The sequence below is a fragment of the Phalaenopsis equestris genome, unplaced genomic scaffold (genome assembly GCF_001263595.1).
Source record: "Phalaenopsis equestris unplaced genomic scaffold, ASM126359v1 Scaffold000086, whole genome shotgun sequence".
Lineage (NCBI taxonomy): Eukaryota > Viridiplantae > Streptophyta > Magnoliopsida > Asparagales > Orchidaceae > Phalaenopsis > Phalaenopsis equestris.
In genome coordinates this window covers 123,087-147,890 of record NW_018164528.1, presented here as the reverse complement: position 1 = coordinate 147,890, position 24,804 = coordinate 123,087, and the positions used below count along the sequence as shown (strand labels likewise).

The 24,804-nt window shown below is 35.5% G+C and overlaps 1 protein-coding gene and 1 pseudogene across 1 annotated transcript; one reads left to right on the top strand and one right to left on the bottom strand.

Annotated features, from left to right (window-relative positions):
• The first annotated feature begins 1,417 nt into the window (after nt 1-1,417).
• LOC110019904 lies at nt 1,418-14,283 on the top strand (annotated as a pseudogene).
• Nucleotides 14,284-19,426: 5,143 nt separating this feature from the next.
• On the bottom strand, nt 19,427-20,898 carry LOC110019902. Its single transcript, XM_020717771.1, has 2 exons — nt 20,705-20,898; nt 19,427-20,581 (listed from the first exon to the last, which is right to left on the bottom strand). Exons 1-2 carry the CDS (start codon nt 20,762-20,764, stop codon nt 19,481-19,483), a joined length of 1,161 nt encoding a protein of 386 aa, XP_020573430.1. The 5' UTR covers nt 20,765-20,898; the 3' UTR covers nt 19,427-19,480.
• Between the last annotated feature and the right edge of the window lie 3,906 nt (nt 20,899-24,804).

Genomic DNA, 24,804 nt, shown 5'->3' with positions numbered 1-24,804 from the left:
TTCAAACCCACGAAAAACATTCTGAATAAATGCTTTGTGACAAATGTAGAATTCAGAGACCATTTTTGTGAGAGTGAAAGAAAAAAAACCAAGAAGTATCGAAATGACCGCAGGGAAGAAAATGAATTAAGATTCGCCTGCATAAAGTGTGACCAAAGAAAAGATATAATGCAGTTTAAACATACAAAATGGATTATTGTTTTTCATTAAATTTAATGGAAAGGTAAAAACATAAACATAAAATGACGGTACAAATAACAAATAAAAATTCACCGAATGAAAAATAACAACAGTATATTAATAAAGTCGACCCTTAGGATACTCATTTGCCATAACTCCCTCCAACGAAATGACATTTCATCTCCTCTAAGGGAAAATATTATGATATGAATAGAAAAGTAAAAAAATATGGAAAGCTCCTTTACAATGTTGAATTTATTTTCCCTGATTGCACATGTAGAATTACTAACCTATGACCTAAAAGAAACTGATCAAAATAAGGTGACTCAAGGGGTTGATGGAATATGGTCATCCTAGAAGTCATGTCATCAACTAGTCTTTATATGTCATCAAACACAACTCTTATTGAGCTGAGCTCTTCTTTCGGCTCGCCAAGCAAGTTTTCAAAACCCAGTAAGTGATCAGCCAAAAAAACTTCTTCGCTTCGGCTGTTTGCTCGGAGCTCGCCTATTTCCCTTTCCAAATCCCTAATTCTCTTGCTAACTTACATTTTGGACAAGACACTAATCAATAGGATGATCCTCACCCAAAAAAACACCAAAATCAGGTCAAATTGCTCAAAGCAAGAACATTCCATAAAATCAACATTTACAAGGTAACTTGAATAAAAATATTACTATCAAAAGATACCCCTTGAGCTGAATTTTGGCAACGATAAGGATCTCAGACCCCTTACTCGTCCATCACCCGAAGCACGGAAGTCATCCTTAAACCCTATAATCAATTACAGTCACCGTGATTAGTGAAGCACAGGTGTTCCGTGGTGACAACAATGTCAACTTCGAGAGGCGAAACCATCGCAAGAGGGTTGGAAGAAGTTTCTTCCCCATGTATTTTGAGGCACTAATGTTCTAACCCTTTTTAAGCTCTCCCCTTTGTCTTCTTCCTTCTTTTGCTTCTTGAAAAGAGCAACCCCACAATCCAATCTAGGAATCTTACATTCCGATCTAGGAATCCTAATCTTATCTACAGGCAGGTTGTCCATCATAAGAACTTGCAAAGGAAAAAAAGTTAAAAGAAGAGACAGCTTCTCATATAGGAATGACAAGGAGATAAACATTCTCTAATGTAGTCATAGAGTCTGAAAATTAGATTTTTTAGTTATCTCTCCTATTATTTGTGCAATATAAGTGACAAATGAATAAAAAAAATCAGAAAACCAAATATATATCAATAAATGTGCATGGCTCAGCAAGAGATAGAGTATCCCAGGCACGTGACGGAGACAAAAATATTCGAGGCATATTCGGGGATGTCTGGGGCCCACCAGAGGTACCATTTTGGCAATCTCTATTAAATTGCCTTAATTCACAGAGATCTTACTTTATACCAGCTCGGCAAGAAGGACAGGATCTCATCATTACACCTTAAGTTCTAGCAACAACGAAGGCCACACTTATAGAGAGAATATCAGATCTCATGATGGCCTGAACTATCATTCTTTTTTCTATATGATCCTTTATGTAGCCGCCCTTGAGCATAGCCACTAGAGGACCTTTAATGGAGGGGTTTCCTCCTCTGGTGAGGGAGGCTGACTGACATACTCACTCTCTTCCTCTGTCATGATCCTGATCAGCCATGGGATCATCTTCACTTTTTTTTTCCTCTTACAAGTCCTTTCTGGGTGGTGTGAGACAATGACTATTTCTAGATTCAACATAGTTATAGCTAAAATTTGGTTCATAAGGAGACTGTGAAGATGAAGCCAGGCACAGAAAATAAAATTTGAATTCAATGACTTCAATAAGGATACATTTAAAAGAACTTGTAGCTATCTAAGCAAAGCAATGCTACAAAAATAACTAGATATATCTACAATAATTTGCATAAACAAAGAAGTGGACGCACAAGTTGACTAAAATATCTAGATGATTGTATATAATCCTACAGAACGTCGTTTGAAAGTTACTTGTCAGACTTGATGACAAAATGGGCATGCGACACTTCTTCTAGCAACAAATGCATGCTTACTGGAAAGCGCTTCTAAATCACAAATTGATGGAGCTACCAATGACAAAAAAATCTCAATGAGCGTGCTAATGCACTTGTCATTACAAGCTTATTTTATTCTTAAAGGAGAGTGATTCATCTATTCATTTGGAAGAGTAAATGACCTACTAGGAACAAAGTCCGAGATATTTATAATCCTGTTTATGTTGTCAACAGGATTATCATTAACCTTATACCACCTATCTAGAATCAGCTTTATAAATTCTTAAGTTTTCATTTATTTTTGCTACCTTCACAAGTCATTTTAAATAATTTCTATTCATGTTATCCTAGCTATGACTTTCTCTCAAATCTGCCCATACTAATTTTATCAATGGGCACAATTTTTATTAATGAGGATTTAAGTACCCAACATCGATTAGTAGTTCTAAATTTTAAGATGAAAAGTTGTAAAATAAAGAATACTATGACTCATCATCATAGAATTAGATGGGGGAACCTAAAAAATAAATAAAATTATTTTTATGAGTAAAATCCAAGATTTCAAAACATGAAATGCTCATGAAAATGTGAATACTATGTGGGGTAAAGTAACAAACACTATTAAACAAATAGAAAAAGATATAAGAAAATGATGTACTTGGAGAGTCAAAAAAAAAAATTTTTTATAAATAAAAATTGTTGGTGGTGGAATAATAATGTGCAAAAGAAAAAACAAAATATAACAAGATATGTTATAAAAATTTGTTTAAATATAAAAGCTTAGAGAACTAGGGCAAAATATAAAACAGTCAGAAGAGAGTCTAAAAAAACAATCTGTGACGCTAAAAATTCTGTTTTTAGTGATCTTTATAACAGATTAGATACTAAGGAGGGAAAAAAATATATGTATAAACGAAAAATATATGTAGAAAAGAAAAAATATATGTATAAACTAGTCAAACAAAGAGAAAAGAAAAGTAAAGATTTAACTCAAGTAAAGTACATTAAAAATTAAAATCAAAAAGTGTTTTTCTCAAACAAAGATATTTAACATAGGTGGGTGGGTTATTTTGATAAACTTTTTAATGAAGTTTCTGAAAATGCAATCGATCTTAGAGATCTTAATATCTTTAATAATAATAAAACGTTTCATTTTTACCGTCGCCTTACTCAAAAATTACTAAAAAAAAGTTGAGGAGACTTTAAAGAAAACCAAGGGTGGAAAGTTCGCAGGACCTGATGATATCCCAATTAAAGTCTAAAAATTTTTAGGAGATTTGAGAGTTTCTTAGCTTACTAAACTCTTTAATATTATTTTAAAAACTAAAAAGATGCCTGAGGAGTGGAGGAAGAGTATTTTGGTCTTCATTTTTAAGAATAAAGAGGGTGCACAAGAGTGTGCAAATTATAGAGGAATTAAGTTGATGAGGCATACTTTAAAATTATGGAAGAGGGTAATTGAACATAGGTTAAGGTATTATAAAAATTTCTCATAATCAATTTGGATTTATGTCGGGTAGGTCTACTATGGAAGTTATACATTTATTGAGAGGTATGATGGAGAAGTTCAAAGATAATAAGGAAGATCTACATTTGATTTTATTAATTTAGAAAAAGCTTATGATAAGGTTCCTAGAGATATCCTTTTGAGAGTTCTTGAGAAACTAGGTGTTGATATGACTTATATTCAAGTCATTAAAAATATATATACTAGAGTTGTTACTTGTGTTCGAATTGAAAGAGGATTGACCAATTTGAAAGAGGATTGACCAATTGAAAGAGGATTGACCAATTATTTTACTATTTCTGTTGGATTACATCAGGGATCGGCTTTAAGCCCATATCTTTTTTCTTTAGTTATGAATAGTCTTACTAGACATTTACAGGAGGATGTACCTTGGTCTATGTTTTTTGCTCATGATATCTTTCTCGTGGATAAAATGAGAGAAAAAGCACACGAAAAACTTGAATTATGGAGGTCTACAAAACTTGAATTATGGAGGTCAACATTGAAGTCTAAAGGCCTTCATTTGAGTAGAAGATTTGAGTAGAAGTAAAACTTGAGTAGAAGTAAAACTGAATACATGGAATGTAATTTTACTAGTAGTAGCTGTAGTGATCGAAGTGTAATATTGGGTGATCAGATTATTAAAAGATGTGAAAGATTTAGATATCTAGAGTCTGTTGTTCAAAGCGATGGTGATATAGATGGGGATGTTAATAGTAGAATTCAAGTTGGTTGGTTGAAGTGGAGGAATGCTTCGGGCCTTTTTGTGGATAAAAAAGGTGTGATAGAAAATGCGATAGAAAAGTACCGCTTAGACTGAAAGGAAAATTTTATAAGATGAATGTGAGATCTACAATGCTCTATGACGCGAAATGTTGGCTTTCAAAAGAGAAGCATAATACTAAGTTAAGTGTTGCTTAGATGAGAATGATTAGGTGGATGAGTGGCTTTACACACATAGACAAAATGTAAAATGAATATCTTCATGATAGGGATGGTGTAGCTCCAATGACGGACAAAATTAGAGAGAGTCGTCTTAGATGGTTTGATCACATTAAATGTCGACCATCTGATGATCTGACTAGAAGAGTTGACTAGAAGTGACTAGAAGAGTAGATGTTTTAGATTCGACTTATGTTAAGAAAGGTAGAGGTAAACCTAGGAAGACTTGGACTTATTATATAAAAGATGATCTTAATTTATTAAAACTAAATGAAAATATGACACTAAATAGGATGCAATCGAGAAAAAGGATTCATGTAGCCGACCTCATGTAGTGGCATTAAGGCTTTGTTATTGTTGGTGCATTTTTTATCTTTTGTTGTAGACGTCCAAACTATCAAAAAGCTTCTACTTTAAGTTGGAAAAGTTGGAAAACATGTAAAACAATAAATTTATTCGATTACATAATTTTGCTAGATATACAAAGAAAGCAAAAATGATTTTGAGCTCTACAAATATTTCCAATACCCCGACAATTGGATGATTATTTTCTTTCATATATAAAATAAGTGAAAATGAAGCCATTATTTTCAAGAACATACTTTCTATTTGTAAGCAATCGATTTGGTCCCAAGTCAATTTCAGCTACCTTAACAATAACATGTCACTCTAATCATACCTTCAATATAATTATTTTTTTAATCTATCTTCTAATTTTGACGCGTCCATCTTAATATTTTCATTTCCTCCACACTTTATTAAGCCATCAACAATTTTTTCAATGCCAAACACAATAAAATACAACAAGCATAAATAAATTTCATAAATTTACTTTAAGACTTCAACGTTACTCTCATGACATAATATTGTTGACTGATGTGTAGTGAAAATATAGTGTTTTGTTTTGTGTTTTATCACCTTTTTTATGTTAATTTTATGCTTGTGGAAGATGTATTTGTTCCTACATGGAGAATATAGGTTCGAAGTTAACTTGGAAAGCAAAAGAGGAGAAATTTGGCTAAGTTTCAGTCTAGCACCCCCATGCCCACAGACAACGCCCCTGTGCCGCCTGCTGGTCATGGAAGAGCAAGAAAACCGAGAAGATGGAATGTGGGCACGGCCATGCAACCTCCAGCTGTTCAAAGAGAACTAATTTGCGCAAGAAATCTATAGAGTTCGACATCCCCACTAAACCAAGCACCGCCCCAGCGTCGGATGCCTAGATGGAGAATCAGAGGCACAAAATTATGAGCCATGAGCTCAAAACCCCCGCACCCATGCTAACCACCAATGCACGGATGCCCAATCACGTGGAGCAACGATTATACATAGTTTCGAGTTGGTTTGGGCTGCATAATAGATAAAAAAATTTTCGTTCCAAGAAACACCTTGAGTACAAGAGGGAGGACTATTGTGTGTACGTATTCCATTTTGTTTCAACCTATGTAAGTGTGTTCATGCGCTAAGTTGTACACAGAAGGAACATTGTGGAGCGAGCAAGGATTAATCTGGTTTGGATGTTCTGATTCATGTGTAAACTTTGTTTCTTGTTTCTAACAAAAGATATCTTGTTTTTATTTATCATGTCTCGTTACTAAATTGTATTCACCCTTGGATTAGGATTTAGGAAAATTAGATGAAATTTATGTTTTGTGAATCTTAATATCTTAATTTGCATGTTGAAATGCTAACTATTTGAGCTTAATTTACTTCTGAATTGGCCACCCGGAAAGTAACAATGGGTTGTGATCTAGCACTATGGAAGTACACTAGCGGAACGATTGGGTTAACATACACTATTTTAAGAGAATAGAAATATTATTACTAGAACAGTGCAATCACATAGGAAAAAATGGAAATATGGTGGGTTTTTGCATGACTTAGGGAACTAAATTGTAATATCAAAACCCCAACTCTTCTTATAATCTTGGAAAAGGCTAAAGAGTAGAGCTATTTCTGATTATCAACTACTTTATGTTCATTGGATTAGCGTACATTTCTTAGATCGATTCAAGAGAGTTTGTTTCTTGCTAGAAAACCTTTTCTTCCAATTTAGTTTAAAATTTTAAAAAATTAAGATTAGTCATTTTAAAATTTAACAAAAACTTTGAACTTTCAAACTGAACTTAGGATTAGTAAACTAGAACTTTTAACTGTTGTGGAAATTAATAAGTTCCCTGTGAGATCGATACACGAACTCAAATTTATGCATTACTTGAGTGACATATATACTTGCGAGGTTGATGCATCGTTCACAATAATGAGATATCATTGACCACTAATATTTAGCCTAGAAGTTATATTATATAATAGTGCCAAGTAAATATTTTTTGACTCATCATTAGAAATGTCAAAAAAATAGAAGGAAAATCATTGGGATGAAAAATTTGCTATGAGATTAAGCATAAAGTTTAGTACAAAGCATGTAACTTAAGAATGTTGAGAAGAGTTTGATGCCTTATTTTTTTCGAATTCAAATGAATCAATGATCTAATTAGTTTATGAAGACATTTCAACTCTAAGAAAAAAGCTTTATGTTGTATTAAGTTCATGAATACCAAGATCACTCAAAAAGGCATTGGTGCCCTACACCAGCCAAACTAGCTAGACCACTATTCACGTGGCACAGAACCAAAATGCCAAAAGTGAAAGGAGGGTAACCTTCCTTAATTATGATGAGCAACTCATAAGATAACCACACAACCACCAAAAAAAATTTCTCCATGTTCACATGCCAGCAAGATATCAAATAAATGGTGGACCATTTCATGATATTTCACTTACATCTACTAGATAATTATAAACACCATAAAAGAAAAACAGTTCCTATTTGAATTCTTGAACGAGAAAGAAAAGATGAGTTGTATGAGTAAGAGCCTTGTGACCTTGTCAAATCCAAACAAGGAAATGTTCAACATATCAGGCATATGTCTACTCAAAAGATAGTCAATTTCAGCTCTTTATCGCTCCTCCAAGAAGGGGATTCTTAACCTATCTTTAGTAGGCCTTGAATGGTTAAGTTGAACTTAATATCTTTTCCCTTGTTATGAATGAATAGATGATATGAGTAGATATATGATAAAGTATCATCAGTCTCTTGATTAGCTTATTTCAACATTAAATAATTATTGATCTCAATGTTAATCAAAATAATCTAATAAAGTGGAGGTTAAAGGTTTAGCATAGATCTATCGAGAAATATCGATACTGTGTGATCTTCGACATTGATATTTTATTGTCCGTCTCTTGATCTTAAAACTTGATGCTTATCATTGATGTTATGTAATATTTGACTTTGATGTTATGTAAACCCTATTGATGATGTGTGATTTCAACAAGCTATTGAAGAAGTAAATGAATTTCATCAACACACTCGATCCTTAACTCATCTTGATCTTACACTATGGACCTTGATTAGGGTGATCATGTACTCCACAAATCAAGCACCAAAATCATATCCAATCTCCAAATACAAGCATTGTGGCATCCTTAGCCGAGAGTACTGTTGGCTTTTCACTCGAGTATAATTAAATTTGGGAGCTTGTGCCAATAAAGACCTCAATCACTTATATCTTAAAAAAACAAAGCAAATTTCAAATGAAGAGGAAAATTTTTGGAATTACAAGAAATCTATATATGAAGAAATACTCGATTAAGTTAACTAGCATCCATAACAATAGCAAAAAGACAATAATAGTAAGACCAGAGAACAATCAAGCGAGATGCTTTAGGAGACCGTACGTGCCAAATAATAAAATTCAAACACTAAAAATAAAGTGTCTAATGGCCCATACTGACAAGAAAGCTAGAAGAGGTTGCTAGAGACTTTGTGGCCGGACTACCCAAATTGCCACAAAGGAAATGATGGCATCCATATGAGTTATAATCAAACAACTCATCAAAAGTGTTTTAACTTTTTTATTTTCCCACAGGCTCAAACAGCAAACCATGGATTCCATCATCAAAATTTATGGTGAACCAAAAATAAATGTGTAAAGCTAATATGAGAGGTTTACATGGTGATACTGGAAGTATATCAAAGAATCCATAGATATATGATCTGATTTCTATGCAACTTTACATTCATATAAAAATGCTCAATAAAAACAATTAAGATTTTAGAAGACCTACTCCATCCATGCATCATCAACCATGGAGGAAGTTGGGAGCAACATAAGCCATGATCAAGTAGACCATCTGCCTATCAACCTGCTTTTCCAGCTCACCTAATGTATTCCAAGGTTGATGCTCAAATGTTATATTACTAGCCTAAATCATGCACTTTCAATTAACCTTGATGAAATGCATATCAACTTTTTATAAATTAGGACGAAATACTTGAATTCATACAACCCAACCTTGAAACAAGAAGATTCCAATGTCCAAGTTATTATGGGTAAATTAGGCTGGGCAAAAAGTGAAAGTCGCTAAAGCAAACATGAATAAATTGATGCCCATGATTATCTGTGTTGTCAAGTTCGAATTTTAAGGATAAAATACTCAAGAGGGGATAACCTTCTAAGAATTTTCTATGAGACTGGTTCAATTTGAGTTGATTGGTACAGGAAACAATTCTAGTAAAACCTTATTCATCTCAAGGTAGAGCCAACTGGCATGATTTCCATAGTCTGTTAGAAATTAAATTAGGAAATAATTTTTTCATGGTAGAAATTATGATGATTGGATTTATTTCCCAATATAACTTTATTTCCTTTCCTATTTTAGACTTATTTTCTTGGATTGAATTTATTTACTTTCCAATTTAGGCTTTCCTATTTTATGTTTTTCCTTTATCTCCAAATAATTAATATGAATTGATTAATTGGAGATATTAGGTGTTATATCTTTCATTCTCTGTTATTTCTTTTTATTGTCTTTCCTAATCTAAAATTCAAGTAAGGATTATTTATATCTTTTTTCATATCAATAAAAATATTCCGCATTATTTTGAATTTCAATATGGTATCAGAACCTTGAAAAAGACTCCAAAGTTTCTAGTGGGGAGAAGAACTCCTGTCGTCAAAAACTTCCTTATTCCCAGCAACCGACAAACTTTCCTTGCTGGGCCCTAGCTACTGGAACATCTTCCTGCCGCCATAACTCTCTCCTTGCAATCCTCTAGTCGTCGGAGTTCTCATTGTTGCGATAATACTTTTAGGCGTACTTCAAAATGTCCAACTTCTATGGTCTAACCATTATTAGAATCCTACAGGTTAGGTAGCTCTTTCATGCCTCCGATCTCCATCGAAGGTTCCATCGAACTTGGCTCCTTCTTGATGAAGAACGATGTCGATTCTATTGAGGATGTAGAAGTCGGCTAGAATGAATGTCGGATCTGTGGTGTCAGCAATCTTCTATAGGCGCTGCCTTCCTCTCACTCATCTTCAATTAAAAAGCTAGGGAATACGGAAGATGGCTGCAGATGGTTGAGGAGGTGTCTCGAGCCTGCCAAAAAGGGATTTGCTATCGACGCGGGGATCAAGGGTGGTCTAACACTTTTCTCTCTACTTGCTTGGCTGAGTCGTGGATTAAAGAGATATATGAAAGAAAGGTGGGGATGGTCACAAATGCGGCGGCACTGGTGAGCACAACGAAGGAGACATTAAGATATGGCTTATTTTTGGGAAGCTTTGCCAGAACTTCTATTTCTGTGGATGAATTGATTGCTACTATTTAGGGGCATAGAAGAACTGCAAGATGGAGAGCATTGCTTGTTGGTGTTGTGGCTGGTCTTTCAATACTCCTAAAGGGATTGGATACACAACATACCAGCTTGACTGTTTAAATATTGATTTGTGCTACTGTTTTGGCATCTAATTGCGGAATAAAGAACCAACATTTGGGAAATGTCTGGAAGCCTTTGACTTGATCACATGGTGATGTATTCCTTACGTGCCTCTCAATCTAAATCCTATTACATTTTGAAGCAAGAAAACCTCCCGCCATCATATAAATCATTTCTTAAAAAGCATGATGGCAAAGATGTTGTTGTTCTACAGGGTGTTAAAAATTTGCAACAAACACACAATTTATGAACTTGGAAGTGACAGAGAAACACTACAAATCTATGGGTTCTGATCTAAAACTAGACCCAAACATGAAAGTGCCTTACTCAATTGTTCACAACAATCATTCCTGCAGCATGCCCTCTTCTAGAGCTTTTTCCCACAATAGGTCCTCCGGAGCTTTTTCCTGCAGCAAGTCTTCCTCCGGAGCTTTTACCTGCAGCAGATCTTCCTCCGAAGCTTTTTCCCACAACAGACTTCTCTGGAGCTTTTCCCTAACAACAGGACTTCCACCGGAGTTTTTCCCTCTAATAGACCCTCCTCTGAAGCTTTTCACTGCAATTGGCCCTCTGAAACATTTTTCTCACAATCGGCCCTCTTCCGTAACATTTTTCCTGCAGCAGGCCCTCATACATAACTTTTTTCGTGTAGCAAGCCCTCCTCCGGAGCTTTTTCACGCACTAGGTCTTCCTCTGACCTTTTTACTGCAGCAGACCTACCTCTGGAGTTTTTTTTTGCAAATCATAACCTGTAGCTTTTTCTGGAGGTTGTCTATTTTCCTGCAAACTCCCCTGTAGCATTACCTACAGGAGTCTTTCGCCTACCTACAAACATTATAGGAACTGCAATCAAATACAACCACAATCAACTAGAAGTTTATTTTTTCTTACAGAACATTTACTTCCCTGCAAACTCCCCTGTAGCATTACATATAGGAGTCTTCTGTTTATCTACAAACACTGCAGAAATTGCAGTCAAAGACAACCGCAGTCAATTAGAAGTCAGCTTTTTCTGCAGATTGTTTACTTTCCTGCAAACTCCTCTGTAGCATTACCTATAAGAGTCTTCCACCTACATACAGACATTGTAGGAACTGCAGTTAAAGACAACTATTATAAATAACAAAGACTTCATGTTCTACTTCACAGAATATTCCTCGCCCACTATTTGATGTTTTTTAAATCCGGGCTAGACATGATTTTTAACTATATTTCAACTTGAGGGGAAGTGTTAGAATTTATATTAGGAAATAATTTATTCATGTTAGAAGTTATGAGGATTAAATTTATTTTCTAATATAACTTTATTTTATTTCTTATTTTAGACTTATTTTTTTAGATTTTATTTCATTTCCTATTTTATGTTGTTTCCCGTATCTCCAAAAAATTAATATGAATTGATTAATTAGAAATATGAGATGTTATATCTTTCCTTTTCTGTTATTTCTTATTATTGTCTTTCCTTAGGATTCATATAAATGTTATCATCGCCTTTCATATCAATAAAAATATTCTACATTATTCTGAATTTCAATAGTTTCTAATTCAGTTTAGAAATGATCGATTAAGTAGAATAAAGGATTGACCGTTTAGATGCTCTGGCTGGGTAGGGTGATTAATAAATTGAATGAAAAGTGTGTTCTGCTATATTTGAATCCTTTTAATTAGTAATGATGTATGTTGAGTGGATGGAGATCCGTCCATGGTGGCTTGACAAATTGGACGTCAAAGTAGGTAGTTGCTAGGGCTTGGCAAAGCAACTTAATTTGTTTGGACAAATGTGTAAATTTTTGCTCTAAGATGAGCCAAGAAGGACTATATATTCCTTTGCTTTTTGACAGTTGTAGTAGAATCTTTAATGGTCCCATCCTGCAACTCATAAAGTAAGGAAACATGCCCTAACCTAAAATAGGTCTTCCCCGTATTCCTAGCTTCCTGCATAACAGTCGAATACAATATAAACAATGGATAGACTCATGATCTCTCACTTGCCTCTCCAATATAAATCTAGCACCTTAAAGGACAACAATTATTGATCCCTTCGACTTGAGTGCTAGAAAATAAGAGAGTTGTGTGAATAGTTACCTTGTCAGTGCCAGACCACGAGAAATCCAACGACTTAGCGAGTATTCAAAAGGAAGTCAACTTGAAGACTCACACCTACTAAAGGTGGGGGGAATTAAATCATCTTTAGTTGTTTCGGAGAGAAAATGGATGAAAAGAATAAATCCATACAAGAATTTCTTAATCGTTCTAATTTTCTTTTATCAACATTAAATAACTATCGACCCTAGTGTATCTAAGAAAATGAGAATGTCAAAATATTGAAGTGATGGTGGGAGGTTCAGCATAATTCTATATGGAATAATGTCAAATTCATGTGATTTTTGGTGTTGATATTTGTTTCTTGTGTGATCGTTGATCTTGATGCTTATTGTTGTTGTGTAATCATCAATGATATTTACGCCTGCTATTGTGTAATCGTCAGCGTGGTCACATTCAAGTTCTAATTAAATAAATTATACAAACATTAAACTGCTACAATAATGAATATACTTTGGTCTATAGGACTGCCTAACTGTTATGCATATATATCAGCTAAATTACCCTGAGGTTGAGAAGATTTATATGACTTGCCAACTAGATTTGTTAATAATCTCAGTCAACTTTAATGATTGTTTGAGCCTACATTCATCATTGTCAAAGGTCAGATTATGAATATACTAATCTTGTTAAGCATTCTGTATTGAGTTTATCTCAATAAAGATTATTATTTTACCACAAAGTGAAAGATCAAACTTAGCTGCGATGAGTGGAGACACTAACCATAGATAGGTAGTTAGCCCTTGCCAAAGAAAATATATTTCTTGTTAGTTCCTCTTAATATTTACTATGCCAATGGGCTTCTCCATTGTTAATCTTTCAACTAGCCTGCTGCTAAGAACAACTCAACATAGCAGAAATACTTCATCAATAGGATTGCATGGATGGGGTAAATGAAGGCATCATCGAGTGTCACCAGGTTGGGCCCCAATATTTGGAAGAGGTATTGTATCGACTAATCAAGAATGATGACTTGTTTGGACTACACTAATAAAGTTAGACTGACAAATTTTATATTAGTTTTTTCAACCATTGGGTGGGCTAAGATTACCAATTTGGTGTGTGATATGGACAGCCATCATTCAACAAAGATTTGATCATAAATGGATGTGATCATCACCATTTACTATGGAGAAATATAAAAATTATTCATATAATTACCAACAAAACCATCTAAAAGTCTACAAGAAATTCTCATTTTAGTAAATTAAAAATATTTTTCTCTACAATTGGTATTTCTTGTCTTTATTCTATAAACCATTTAGATAAAACAATGATCTTTAGCATTCTTTGAGTCCCAAAAATTTTGGTACATACATATCTAATGATTGGATGGTACTTATTGAGTTTTTGTCCACGACCATCAGACAACCTGGGTAGTAATATTGAGGCACTAGTTCAATAAAAACAATAAATCGCCTTTCACCACTTAAGCAGACGATTCTTGCTGTGTTCGCATCCATAGTCATCTAAATGACATGATAGCTGCATGGAACTTGTTAAAAGCAGTGGCATTTATCACATCAGCCAAGCATCCAAAGATTGGTTGGTCAAAATGCAACAAACAATAAATCATAGTTCATGCAATTAGGAACATCATCGACCCTATCATTACACACTTATACTATGTTTGCTACCAAATCAGATCGGGAAAAGAGGAGTATTTCAAGTCCATGGAGCAGCCGCCTGCCGCAGGATCGAGCAAAGGCATCTGGAGAACACCCCAGTGGCAGCAATCAAATTGAATCGTGAACAGGCTGGTTCGTTCTCTTAAGCGGATATGTGGCCGCGGTATGGAGAGAAAGAGTCGGGAGCGAACCTGAGTGGCAGCACCTAGAAGGAAATGTGAGATATCCAGAAGACTGGAACGAGCACAAGCACACGAATCAGATGGTGGCATGCAATTCGAGCTTGGAAAACGATTGATCCAAAAGAATTTGGTCAGGAAATACCGAGTGACATCAGAAGGGCTAGAGGGTGAATGAAAACAGACAGAACGGGATGATCATGTGCAATTCAAAGCTGAAGAAAATCGATTCTAAGGATTTCAACCTGAAATAGAGAACTACAGTGGGTGGAACAATGGTCGAGGGCTGCATCTAACCATGTCAGACCCTTTTATTATGGCAGTCTTCCGGATGGAAGGCGATTGTGGAGCCTATAAGGGCGGATGACCTAATTATGGGAGACTCAGACATGGAAAAAGGAAAATCAATATGGGTTGAGGAAGGGAACCCAACCACTATTTCAATGGTGGAACGAGCTTCAATCGAGGAAATTAGAAAGGAGACTTACGACTAAGGAAGTTGAAGATGTTGATATTTAAAGAGAGAGGACGACTATAATTAGCTTTATCACGTGGAGAGATACTTCGTTGTTAATGAACTAACAAAGGAAAAAAATTGATGACGACAACCATGTATTTGGAATGAAAGGCTACAGCAATGGAGAGAACAACATAAGCAAATCAGAACAAGTGAAGAATTCAATGATCGATTGTTGGAGCATTTCAGAATCACACAGAAAAGGGATTTATACGAGCAAATTTTTTCATTGATCCAGGAAGATTGTTTCATAGATTATAGGGAGAATTTTGAGATATTCTGGCCATGAGAGAGAGATGACAGAAGTAGTATTGGTAGGAAACTTCATGAAGGGGTTGAAGCAAAAAATTCGAGCAACACTTTGTCTGTTGACACCACGAGGATTGGGAAAAACAATTGAAATAGCACATTTGACTGAAGATAAAAATGCAATAGAATGATCTAATAAGAGTAGCAAAGTTAGAGTACCATATCTAAACGCTACAACCTTGATGGTACCAATTGGATTCCAAAGAGAGGCTCCACAGGACATAAATAATAGGCCACGATTGGGAGTGACCTTCGAATGCCTTACAAAGATAGAAATTCAAAAAAATTGAGCCAAGCAGCTATATTTTAGGTGCACTAAGAAATTTTCCCCAAGACATCGTTGCAAGGATCAGACTTTGCAGGTTCTCTTAGTGTATGACGAGGAAGCATGAGATGAAGAAATAAAGGAAGTTATGGTGGAGGAGCAACACCTTCACTTGGACATAACATAAGTCTGGTTGAACTCAGTGATGGGATTCACACTGAACCACACCATGAAAGTTTAGGGATAGATCGGGGAGCAAACCGTACTGGGGTTGGTAGATAGTGGGACGACTTACAACTTCATCTTCACCTAAGTAGTGAAGCAATTGGGGCTTGAGATGGTTAACAAAGGAAGCTTTGGAGTAATGATGGGGATGAGACAAGTGTAGAAGAGCAGTGGAGTTTGTAAATGGTTGATTTGACACTGCACTGTATTCAAGTGGTGGAGGATTTCCTTGGATCTAGAGAGCACTGATGCAATATTGTGAATGAAATGATTGCAGTCCTTAGGAGAAACTAAGATAAATTATAAACTCCTGACAATGGAGTTTTAGGAGACAAGAGGATTGTGCTTCATGGTGACTTTAGTTTGTGAAAGACTTTGGTAACACTCAAAACTATGGCTTGGGCAATTTAGGATGCAAGGTTAGGATTCTTAATCGAGTTGTATAACACAGAAGAGACACATTATTTGGAAGAAATTTTGACACTGGTCCAACTGCTCTTACAATAATTTGCAAAAATTTTCTTGTTGCCACGCGGATTGCCTCCTCCGAGATAACAAAAGCAAGTAATAAGTCGGAGGATGAGAGTTTCTACATCAGTGTGGGCCCATACTGCTACTCGTAGGTGAAGAATGACAAGATCAAGAGATTGATCCGAGATATGTTGGAGATAAAGAATCATACAACCTAATGTGAGCCACTTCTCTAGCCCAATATTGATAGTGAAGAAGGATGGGAATTAGTATACAACGACTCCTTAGAAGACCACATTAATCACTTGGAGAAGGTATTGGTAGTACTCGGTGAACACCAGCTCTATGTTAAATTTAAAAAGTGTTTGTTTGCCCAATCGAAGGTAAAGTACTTAGAATACGTGGCGTCTGCTACAGGGGTGTCGACGGATCAATAGAAAGTGGTAGCTATGTTGGATTGGCCATTACCTAAGATCTATAAGGGATTGAGAGGATTTATGGGACTTATAAGTTACTATCTGAATTTTATGAAAGGTTACAACTCGATTGTGTGTTGTTCATGGAGCAATTGAAGAAGGATAACTTTGAGTGAGGGGAAGCGGCAACTTAGGCTTTTGAGAAGTTAAAGAAAAATACGACAAGTGTACCAATACTACCTTTACCAACCTTCAGCCAACTATTATAGAGACAACTAGTTTAAGTTATGGGTTAGGCACAAGCTTCATGCAGTGTCAACGATTTACTGCTTATTTCAGTCAAGTGCTGACTGTGAGAGTTAGGATCAAGTCAGTTTATGAGTGAGAGCTTATTGCGATTTTGCTTGCTAGTAAAAAATGGAGACCTTATTTGTTAGAGTAGTGTTTTATAGTACGCACGAATCATCTTAACCTTAAATTTTTATTAGAATAGTGTATGGTGAATGAGGAACATAAAAAATGATTATCTACACTATTGGGGTATGATTTTGAGATTCAATATTGCTCAGGATTAAAGAAAAAGGTTGTTGATGCCTTAATGATTAATGGAAGAACCGTAATTGTTGGCATTATCAGCCCAATTGATTTTAAATTGGGAGATCCTAAGGTAAGAGAGTCAAGCAAATGAGGAATTGGGCAAAATCCGATCGGTTTTATTGAATGGCAAGAATAGCTATCCCGATTGTTCATTGAATGGCCAACGTTACTTTACCAAGGACACTATGCATCACCCCAAAATTCAAGACAAATACCAAAGTTGTTACAAAAGTTTCATTGCAATGCTATCGGAGGGCATTTGTGCGTGCTCAAAACATCCAGACGATAGCAACAAAAATGTGTTAGGGGAGAATGAGAAAGATGTAGATATGGACTCAAAGTATAATATGTGCCAACAACACAAGTACATGGTGTTAGCACCTGGGTGGTTGCTACAACCTCTAGATTACTGAAGAAGGTATGAGGGAGCTGACGATATATTTTATTGAAGGCTTAACTCGGTCAAAAAGATTTACGATCATCTAGGTAGTGGTGAACCGGTTGAGAAAATACACTCATTTTGTACCAGTATGTCATTACTATACTAATGCTTCTATCGCCATGGGTTTTATACTGAAGATTGTCTGTTTCTATGGGATTCCAAAATCAATAATGTTGGATTGAGATAATGTCTTCTTGAGTCATTTCTAGAAAGAGCTTTTTAGAATTCAAGGGAACATATTGAAGAAAAATACAGCATACCATCCATTGGCTGATGGATAGTCTGAAGTTGCGAATCAGAAAATTGAGACCTATTTGCGCTGCTTTCTATCTGACACACCCAAGCATTGGGCGAAATGGCTATGCTAGGCCGAGTATTGATACAACACATCATATCATACAGTTTCTCAGACCACTCCATTTAAAATCTTGTATGGTCATGATCCACCCCGTTTGGTGTATTATGGACACAATACTAGGTCGGTGTCTTTGGTGGATTAGTATTTAAAGAGGGACAAGGTGTAGGAGGAATTAAAGGGATATTTATTGAAAGCTCGGCAAATTATGAAGAAGCAAGCCAAAAAACATCAAGGGATATGCAGTTTTTAGTACATGATAGGTGTATCTAAAACTTCGAACCAGTTGACAGAAGACCTTGGCCAGATGCAGGAATGAAAAGCTCTCCCCATACTATTTTGATCCTTATGAGATCACTGATTGTATTGGGCCAGTGGCTTATTGTTTTAAATTGCCACCTTCGTTGACACTCCATCCAATGTTCATGTATCGCTGCTTAGATGTACTATTGGAGATAATGCGTCATCTTCTTCACTTTCACCTACTTTAACTGAGGATATGGAAGTTCATTTAGAGCCACTTGAGTTAAGACGGATATGCCAGGAACCAACAAATAGAAAAGAAGAGATGATTGAATGAAAAGGGTTGTGAGATTATAACGCTGTGTGGGAATCATACGACTTGATTGACCAACAATTTTCTTTCTTCCACCTTGAGGAAAATGTGTCTTATTGGAAGGGGAATAATGTTAGACTAGCGTCTTTCGCCTCTGACTCCAACGAGCGGAGTGGTCCCACTGAATCCACACCGAGTCCGCCAAATAACTCGAAGTCATATTTTAGTTTCAATACTAAAAGGGTAATTTAGTTATTTGTAACTTATTATTGTTTGGTATTAATAGGGCTTAATATGATTAAGATTGGGGTATTGATTGTTGTCTTGAATCTTAAGGTTCGGGTTTGGGAGAGAATAGCCTAACAATTGAATAGTAGGCCTATCATTTATGTATTTGGGATTGTATTGTTTTGGGCAATTGAATAGTCCCTAATCTCTGTAGAAACTTGTCCCATTCCAATCAAATTCATATGGCCTAACTTAATTGCCCTATATTGCACCTTCATCATAACAATCTAAGAAGCATCATGTATTGAAGTCCCTCCTACTACATAGAGGTGAACCATCCTTTTATTGATTTTTTAACAAATAGTGTAATTTTGGAACGGAGAAACATTCATTGCTTTTCCCTTTTCAAATTTTCTAACTAAAAATCTTACTTACTATGAACATGAATATGTGTGGATTTCTAAGATAAAACAATATAAATCTATTGCATCTAACAGGCCACATAAATATCTAACAATGTTCAAAAGTATTATATATCTTTAGACAACCTAATGAAAAGTGTTTTACCTAGCTTACAACTTGTTTGATTCTATTTCGAAAAAAGAAATTTTGTGCATTCAAATAAAACCTTAAAAAAACTTTAAGGAATGTAATGAAACAAAAACATAACCTTTACCATGAAGAAAGATGACAATGAAAGATAAGAAAATTATGATACTCTGTTCCATAAAAAGAAAAATACTTTACAGAAATATTTTCTCAGGTTATAGTATATCTTATAGTTTACAAGTTTGTTGTTGAACTCAAATGAGATTCAAACCAGCTAAAGATATCATTGGATTGTAAACTGGTCATTTCATGATATCCATATGCCAAATTTAATTCTTCTTGAATGTGATTAACCCACCGATAATTTTCAGATGAAAAATGATTTTCCTTTAAAATTTTCTTCCATGAAGTTGCTCGCCCATCCCTCCTCATGTAACCTTGGTCATCAATAAAACCCCTCTGGTGAAGCAACTCAAGCAATTGAACAAAAAAGGTATGATCCAACCAGGGAATTCTATCCAATAAAAACTCTGGTGTCAAGGGAAATTCCATACATCTAACTTCTTTTACATGCACGCCTTTCATCCTAAGAGCTTCCATATTCATCTTAATCAATTCCATTCTCTGCTTATCCTTTGGCATATGAATAAAAAGTGTTGGAGGGTAGTTGATTGGAATGTTGATGGAATCAAACACCCCTTCTGCAATCATAAGAGCAATGCTACTAAACTGCATCTCGGTGGCAAGTGCAGAAACAAAATAGCCACCAGATGAAGCACCAAGAGCCACAACAGGGAGCTTCTTAAGCTTGTTTTCATCAATCCACCACTTGATAATCCATCTCACAATTTCTTTCTCTTTTCCAAATGTCCAGCATTTTCCAACGCTAGAGATTGCTAGCACCGCAAACTTTCTATCAAGGGCATGGAGGACAATGAGTCTCTCTTCAGGCAAGCCAACACAATTTGGACAACCAGATGACTTGTCCCAAAAGTTGGAAGCTCTGCCATTGCATCCATGGGCTATCAAAAAAACTGCCTTAGGTGATTCGGGTATTGTCCACATTAAATCGGTTCCATTCATAAATCCCATAGAAGGAAGATGCTTGACCTCTACTGCAGACTTAGAGCTGCTCCATTTTTGCTTTGGGAGGTTCAACTGGGAACTGGATTCACCTCTGGTTATATAAATGATCATTACTGTGATTGCGAGGATCACAGAAAGTGAAAAAAGAGCAGTGGCTCTACATCTTTGTAGCCTAAAAAATGACTTCATTGGTTTTGAATTTCTCCTCCACAGCACACAACGCATTAAAAAGAAGAAAAAAAGAAGCTTCTGAAGTTTAGGAAGGTAAAAATAAAGGAAGAAAATGAATGTTGTATCTGTTAAATAAACAATTACAAGCAATCAAAATTCACAGAAGGAAAAGTAGTGGTGGAGAGGGATCCAATTGATGACCTGCGTCGCGTTGGAGCTGGAAATTAGGGATTTCAGATAAAATGAGATGGTTGAATTCATCAGAAACGGGGTAGATCTCTTCAGGACCTATACAACAAATTAGCAGATGATTAGAGTATAAATGCAGAAGTCAAAACCGCGGACATAGAATTCTTCGGCCAGTTGCCACCATTTTAATTTTAAAAAAGTGAAATATTTTTCGCAAGCATAAATAAGATGATGTGCATGTCAAAAATAAGTTATATATAAATATGTAAGGATTAAGTGGTATGTATGAAAATACCTTTTTTTTATACATATCTAACACCTAAATTCAATTATTTGCATATATTTATGAAAAAATAAGATTATTTTAGCCGGTATTTATTATGAGGTATGGAAGGATTAGGTTTTATGAATGTTAAGAAATAAATTTAGGTGTTTGATTTGTAAATACCTAGGAATTAGCTGATATGTATGCAAATGTGCCTTGTAGGTGTAGGTTTTTAAGGGGAGGCACGAACTAGACATGTACAATGAGTTAATAAACTAATCAGAATTTATAATATTTCTTACGAATAAATTTTAAAAAATGTTTAGCAAATAGAGATTAAATCCTGGTGATATATTTGTATCCTTCACAATTAAAAAATATTACTTCAATAAAATTTAGTAATTATTCGTAATAATTAATGTGTGCTAGAAGATTCACGATCGTCGAGTAATTGATTGTCGTCTTAGCATGGTACGAAAATTCAATACACACTCAGATGAAAGTAAAACAACTAGTAAAGATACCTTAATTTTCTACGTGGAAAACCCGAAAAAAAAAATCATAAGATCTACCTAGTTGAAGAGATCTACTAGAATTAGTGATTACAGTTACAATTATTTTTCACAAAGCCAGAAATTTGTTACACACTTTCTTCAATTATAATGTCGATATGTGGATGAACTTGTCTCAACGAATGGGCGATGACTGCTGATGTTTGATGGTGGCCAGAAAGTGTTGGTTGACGGTGATTCGCTGTGGTCGATAACTACATGAGTGATGATGGGTTTCAGCTCCTCCAAACTTTAAACTCTCTCTTCAGACTTCAGACTCTCTCTTCACTTCAAGCTTCCCCAACTTTTCAACAAGTATGACTATTTATAAAGTCTCAGTTGCAATTAATAAAGAAATATAAACAACTTTGATCAGACGACGCTGAGAGTTTTCCTTAATCAGATGATGTTTGATAGACATGCGAGTGTCTTAATAATGTCAGAATTTAGTGATCTTGAGCTTGTTGGATTTGTCTTGTCGAGACGCTAAATTTAGCTATAAGCTCACTAGATTTGACATTTGTTTGATCTTTCAAATTGCCCAGAAAACTTCGAGAAGTAGTTTAATGGCTTGAACAGGGTTTAATTTGGTTTGGATTGGACCAAATCTAGTACCATTGTGTCCCTCTTGTCGAGCCCTCAGTTTGACTGTAAGTTTGCTAAATTGGAGTTTTAGATGAGTTTTAATCAAAGTTTGAACGTTTCTTGCTCAAAATATTGTCTCAATATTGGTGTCAGAGATTGAAAATTTGTTGATAGTGTATTTTTTTCCCCTTATTTTTGGACAAGTCTAATTTCGTTGTCCGAACATATTGAAATTCAGAGCACTTTACATTTATCATGGTATTATTAATGTAATACTAAAAATTTGAGCGCATGCATGTAAAAAATACAAGTTTTGATCATAGAAATATAAACATATATGATTTACATGATATGTATGTAACTATTTTAAAAATAATTTCGTTTTCGTTTATATATAAATATATAAATGTATATTTATATTAAGAAAATGTGCACGAGAGACGAAAGATGAGGTGACAAAATTTTGTGGTATGAATGTAAAGATTAAAACTTTTTTTTTCTCGTTTATATATACTAATCTTTAATGTTTTAATCAATGTAATGAATGTGAGGGTAACTCATTCAAATTGCAAGAAGGAATTTAAAAAGCTATGGGAATTTGGAAACGGAATGGAATTTGGAAAGTCTTTTTTTCATCACTATTTTAATTGCTGGACTCATCTTGGCATATAAATAGGCAAGAAATAGAAGGTAAAAAGATGAGGGAGGAGGAGGAGCAGAAAAAAAAAAAAGAGGAAAATTCAGCCTAAGAGAGAGAAGAGAGGAGCAGAAAAAAAAAAGTTGTTCCTATCCACAAAGAGCACGTGATATGGGTCTTCTGTTGTTGAGTTGTCCTCTTTAGTGAAGAAGCAGACAAAAACCATCCTGAAAATTATTATTGAGCCTGCCCAGCAAGACCTCCATGATTTCTTTTCGTCTTCTCTCGAGGAGAAATAGGAGGAAGTCATCCTGAAATTTATCCCCGACCCTGCCTAGCAAGACGTCCGGGATTTTTTTCTCAGTCTTCTCCTATGGAGAAATAGAAGAAAATCGTCTTGAAACTTATCCTCGACACTGCCTAGTAGGACCTTCAGAACTTTCTTTTGAGGTCTTCTTTCGTGAAGAAGCAAGAGAAAGTCATCCTGAATGTGCAGCAAGACCTTCGGGATTTATTTTCGTGGTCTTCTCTCGTAAAGAAGCAGGAGAAATCATCCTGAAGGCCAAGTAGGACCTCCAAATTAACTTTTGCGACTCATTCTGATTGCGGTGCATAAGAAAGTCATCCCTGTCCTTGCCTAGTAAGTGACCTGAGATAAAAAAATTGTTCCTATCCATAAAGAGCACGTGATAGGGGACTTCTGTTGTTGAGTTGTCCTCTTTAGTGAAGAAGCAGACAAAAACCATCTTGAAAATTATTATTGAGCCTGCCCAGCAAGACCTCCATGATTTCTTTTCGTCTTCTCTCGAGGAGAAATAGGAGGAAGTCATCCTGAAATTTATCCCCGACCCTGCCTAGCAAGACGTCCGGGATTTTTTTCTCAGTCTTCTCCTATGGAGAAATAGAAGAAAATCGTCTTGAAACTTATCCTCGACACTGCCTAGTAGGACCTTCAGAACTTTCTTTTGAGGTCTTCTTTCGTGAAGAAGCAAGAGAAAGTCATCCTGAATGTGCAGCAAGACCTTCGGGATTTATTTTCGTGGTCTTCTCTCGTAAAGAAGCAGGAGAAATCATCCTGAAAGTTATCTCTGACCTTACCAAGTAGGACCTCCAAATTAACTTTTGCGACTCATTCTGATTGCGGTGCATAAGAAAGTCATCCCTGTCCTTGCCTAGTAAGTGACCTGAGATCTTCTTTTTCACTGATGTTGCACATTCCGGAGGAGATTCCCTTGTTACTGATGCACATTCCAGAGCTGATGAAAAAATGCTGAAGCTTTCCTGCTACTTTTTTGTGACATATTTTCATATTTCTTTGGTGGAGAACCTCATACCCTTGAAGATCAGCATAAGTACTAAAATTTTGAGGAGGCAATCCACCACCATTTGAAGATGAGTCGACCTCTTGTAACCTTCGTGTCAATCTTTGTTGGTCTTTATGTCTTTTTAATTGTCTAATGTGGTATTTATAGATGATGATAATGTATTTATTTGTACACCTTTAAAGCTGCTTCTGAGGTTGATGTGACTTCAATCATGCGGAAGTCTGTAATTAAAATTAGCACTTGCACTTTATATAAAAAAGAATGACGTATTTTTCATACTCATGCCCTCTAAGATTTGTATCCTCTTAGGCTTATATCTTCTGAGACTTGCGCCTTCTTTGACTTATGCATTTTAGGAGCTTAAAATGTGTTGGTGCATTCTGAAGTTTGCAGTCTTTTGAGGTCTTTAATGTACCTATGTCTTCTGAGGCTTCTAGCTCTTCGAGGTCTTTGATGTACTTGTGTCTTCTGAGGTCTGCAGTCTTTTGAGATTTTTGAGTTGAGGTTATATCAAACATTTGCTCTCTTGGATTCTTTCGAGTGAAAACTCTATCAACCATTAGCTTCTCATTGAGAATTGTCCATTGGGCTTGTCTTCCAGGGGCATGATAACTTTCTATCGAGTCTTGCCTCTTGAGCTCAACTTTCCTGAGTACCGTATCTTTCCATCGATTATTATCTCTTGGGTTTGCCTTTCAAGGGCATAGTAGTTTTTCGTTGAGTTTATCTTTTTGGGCTCGACTTCTAAG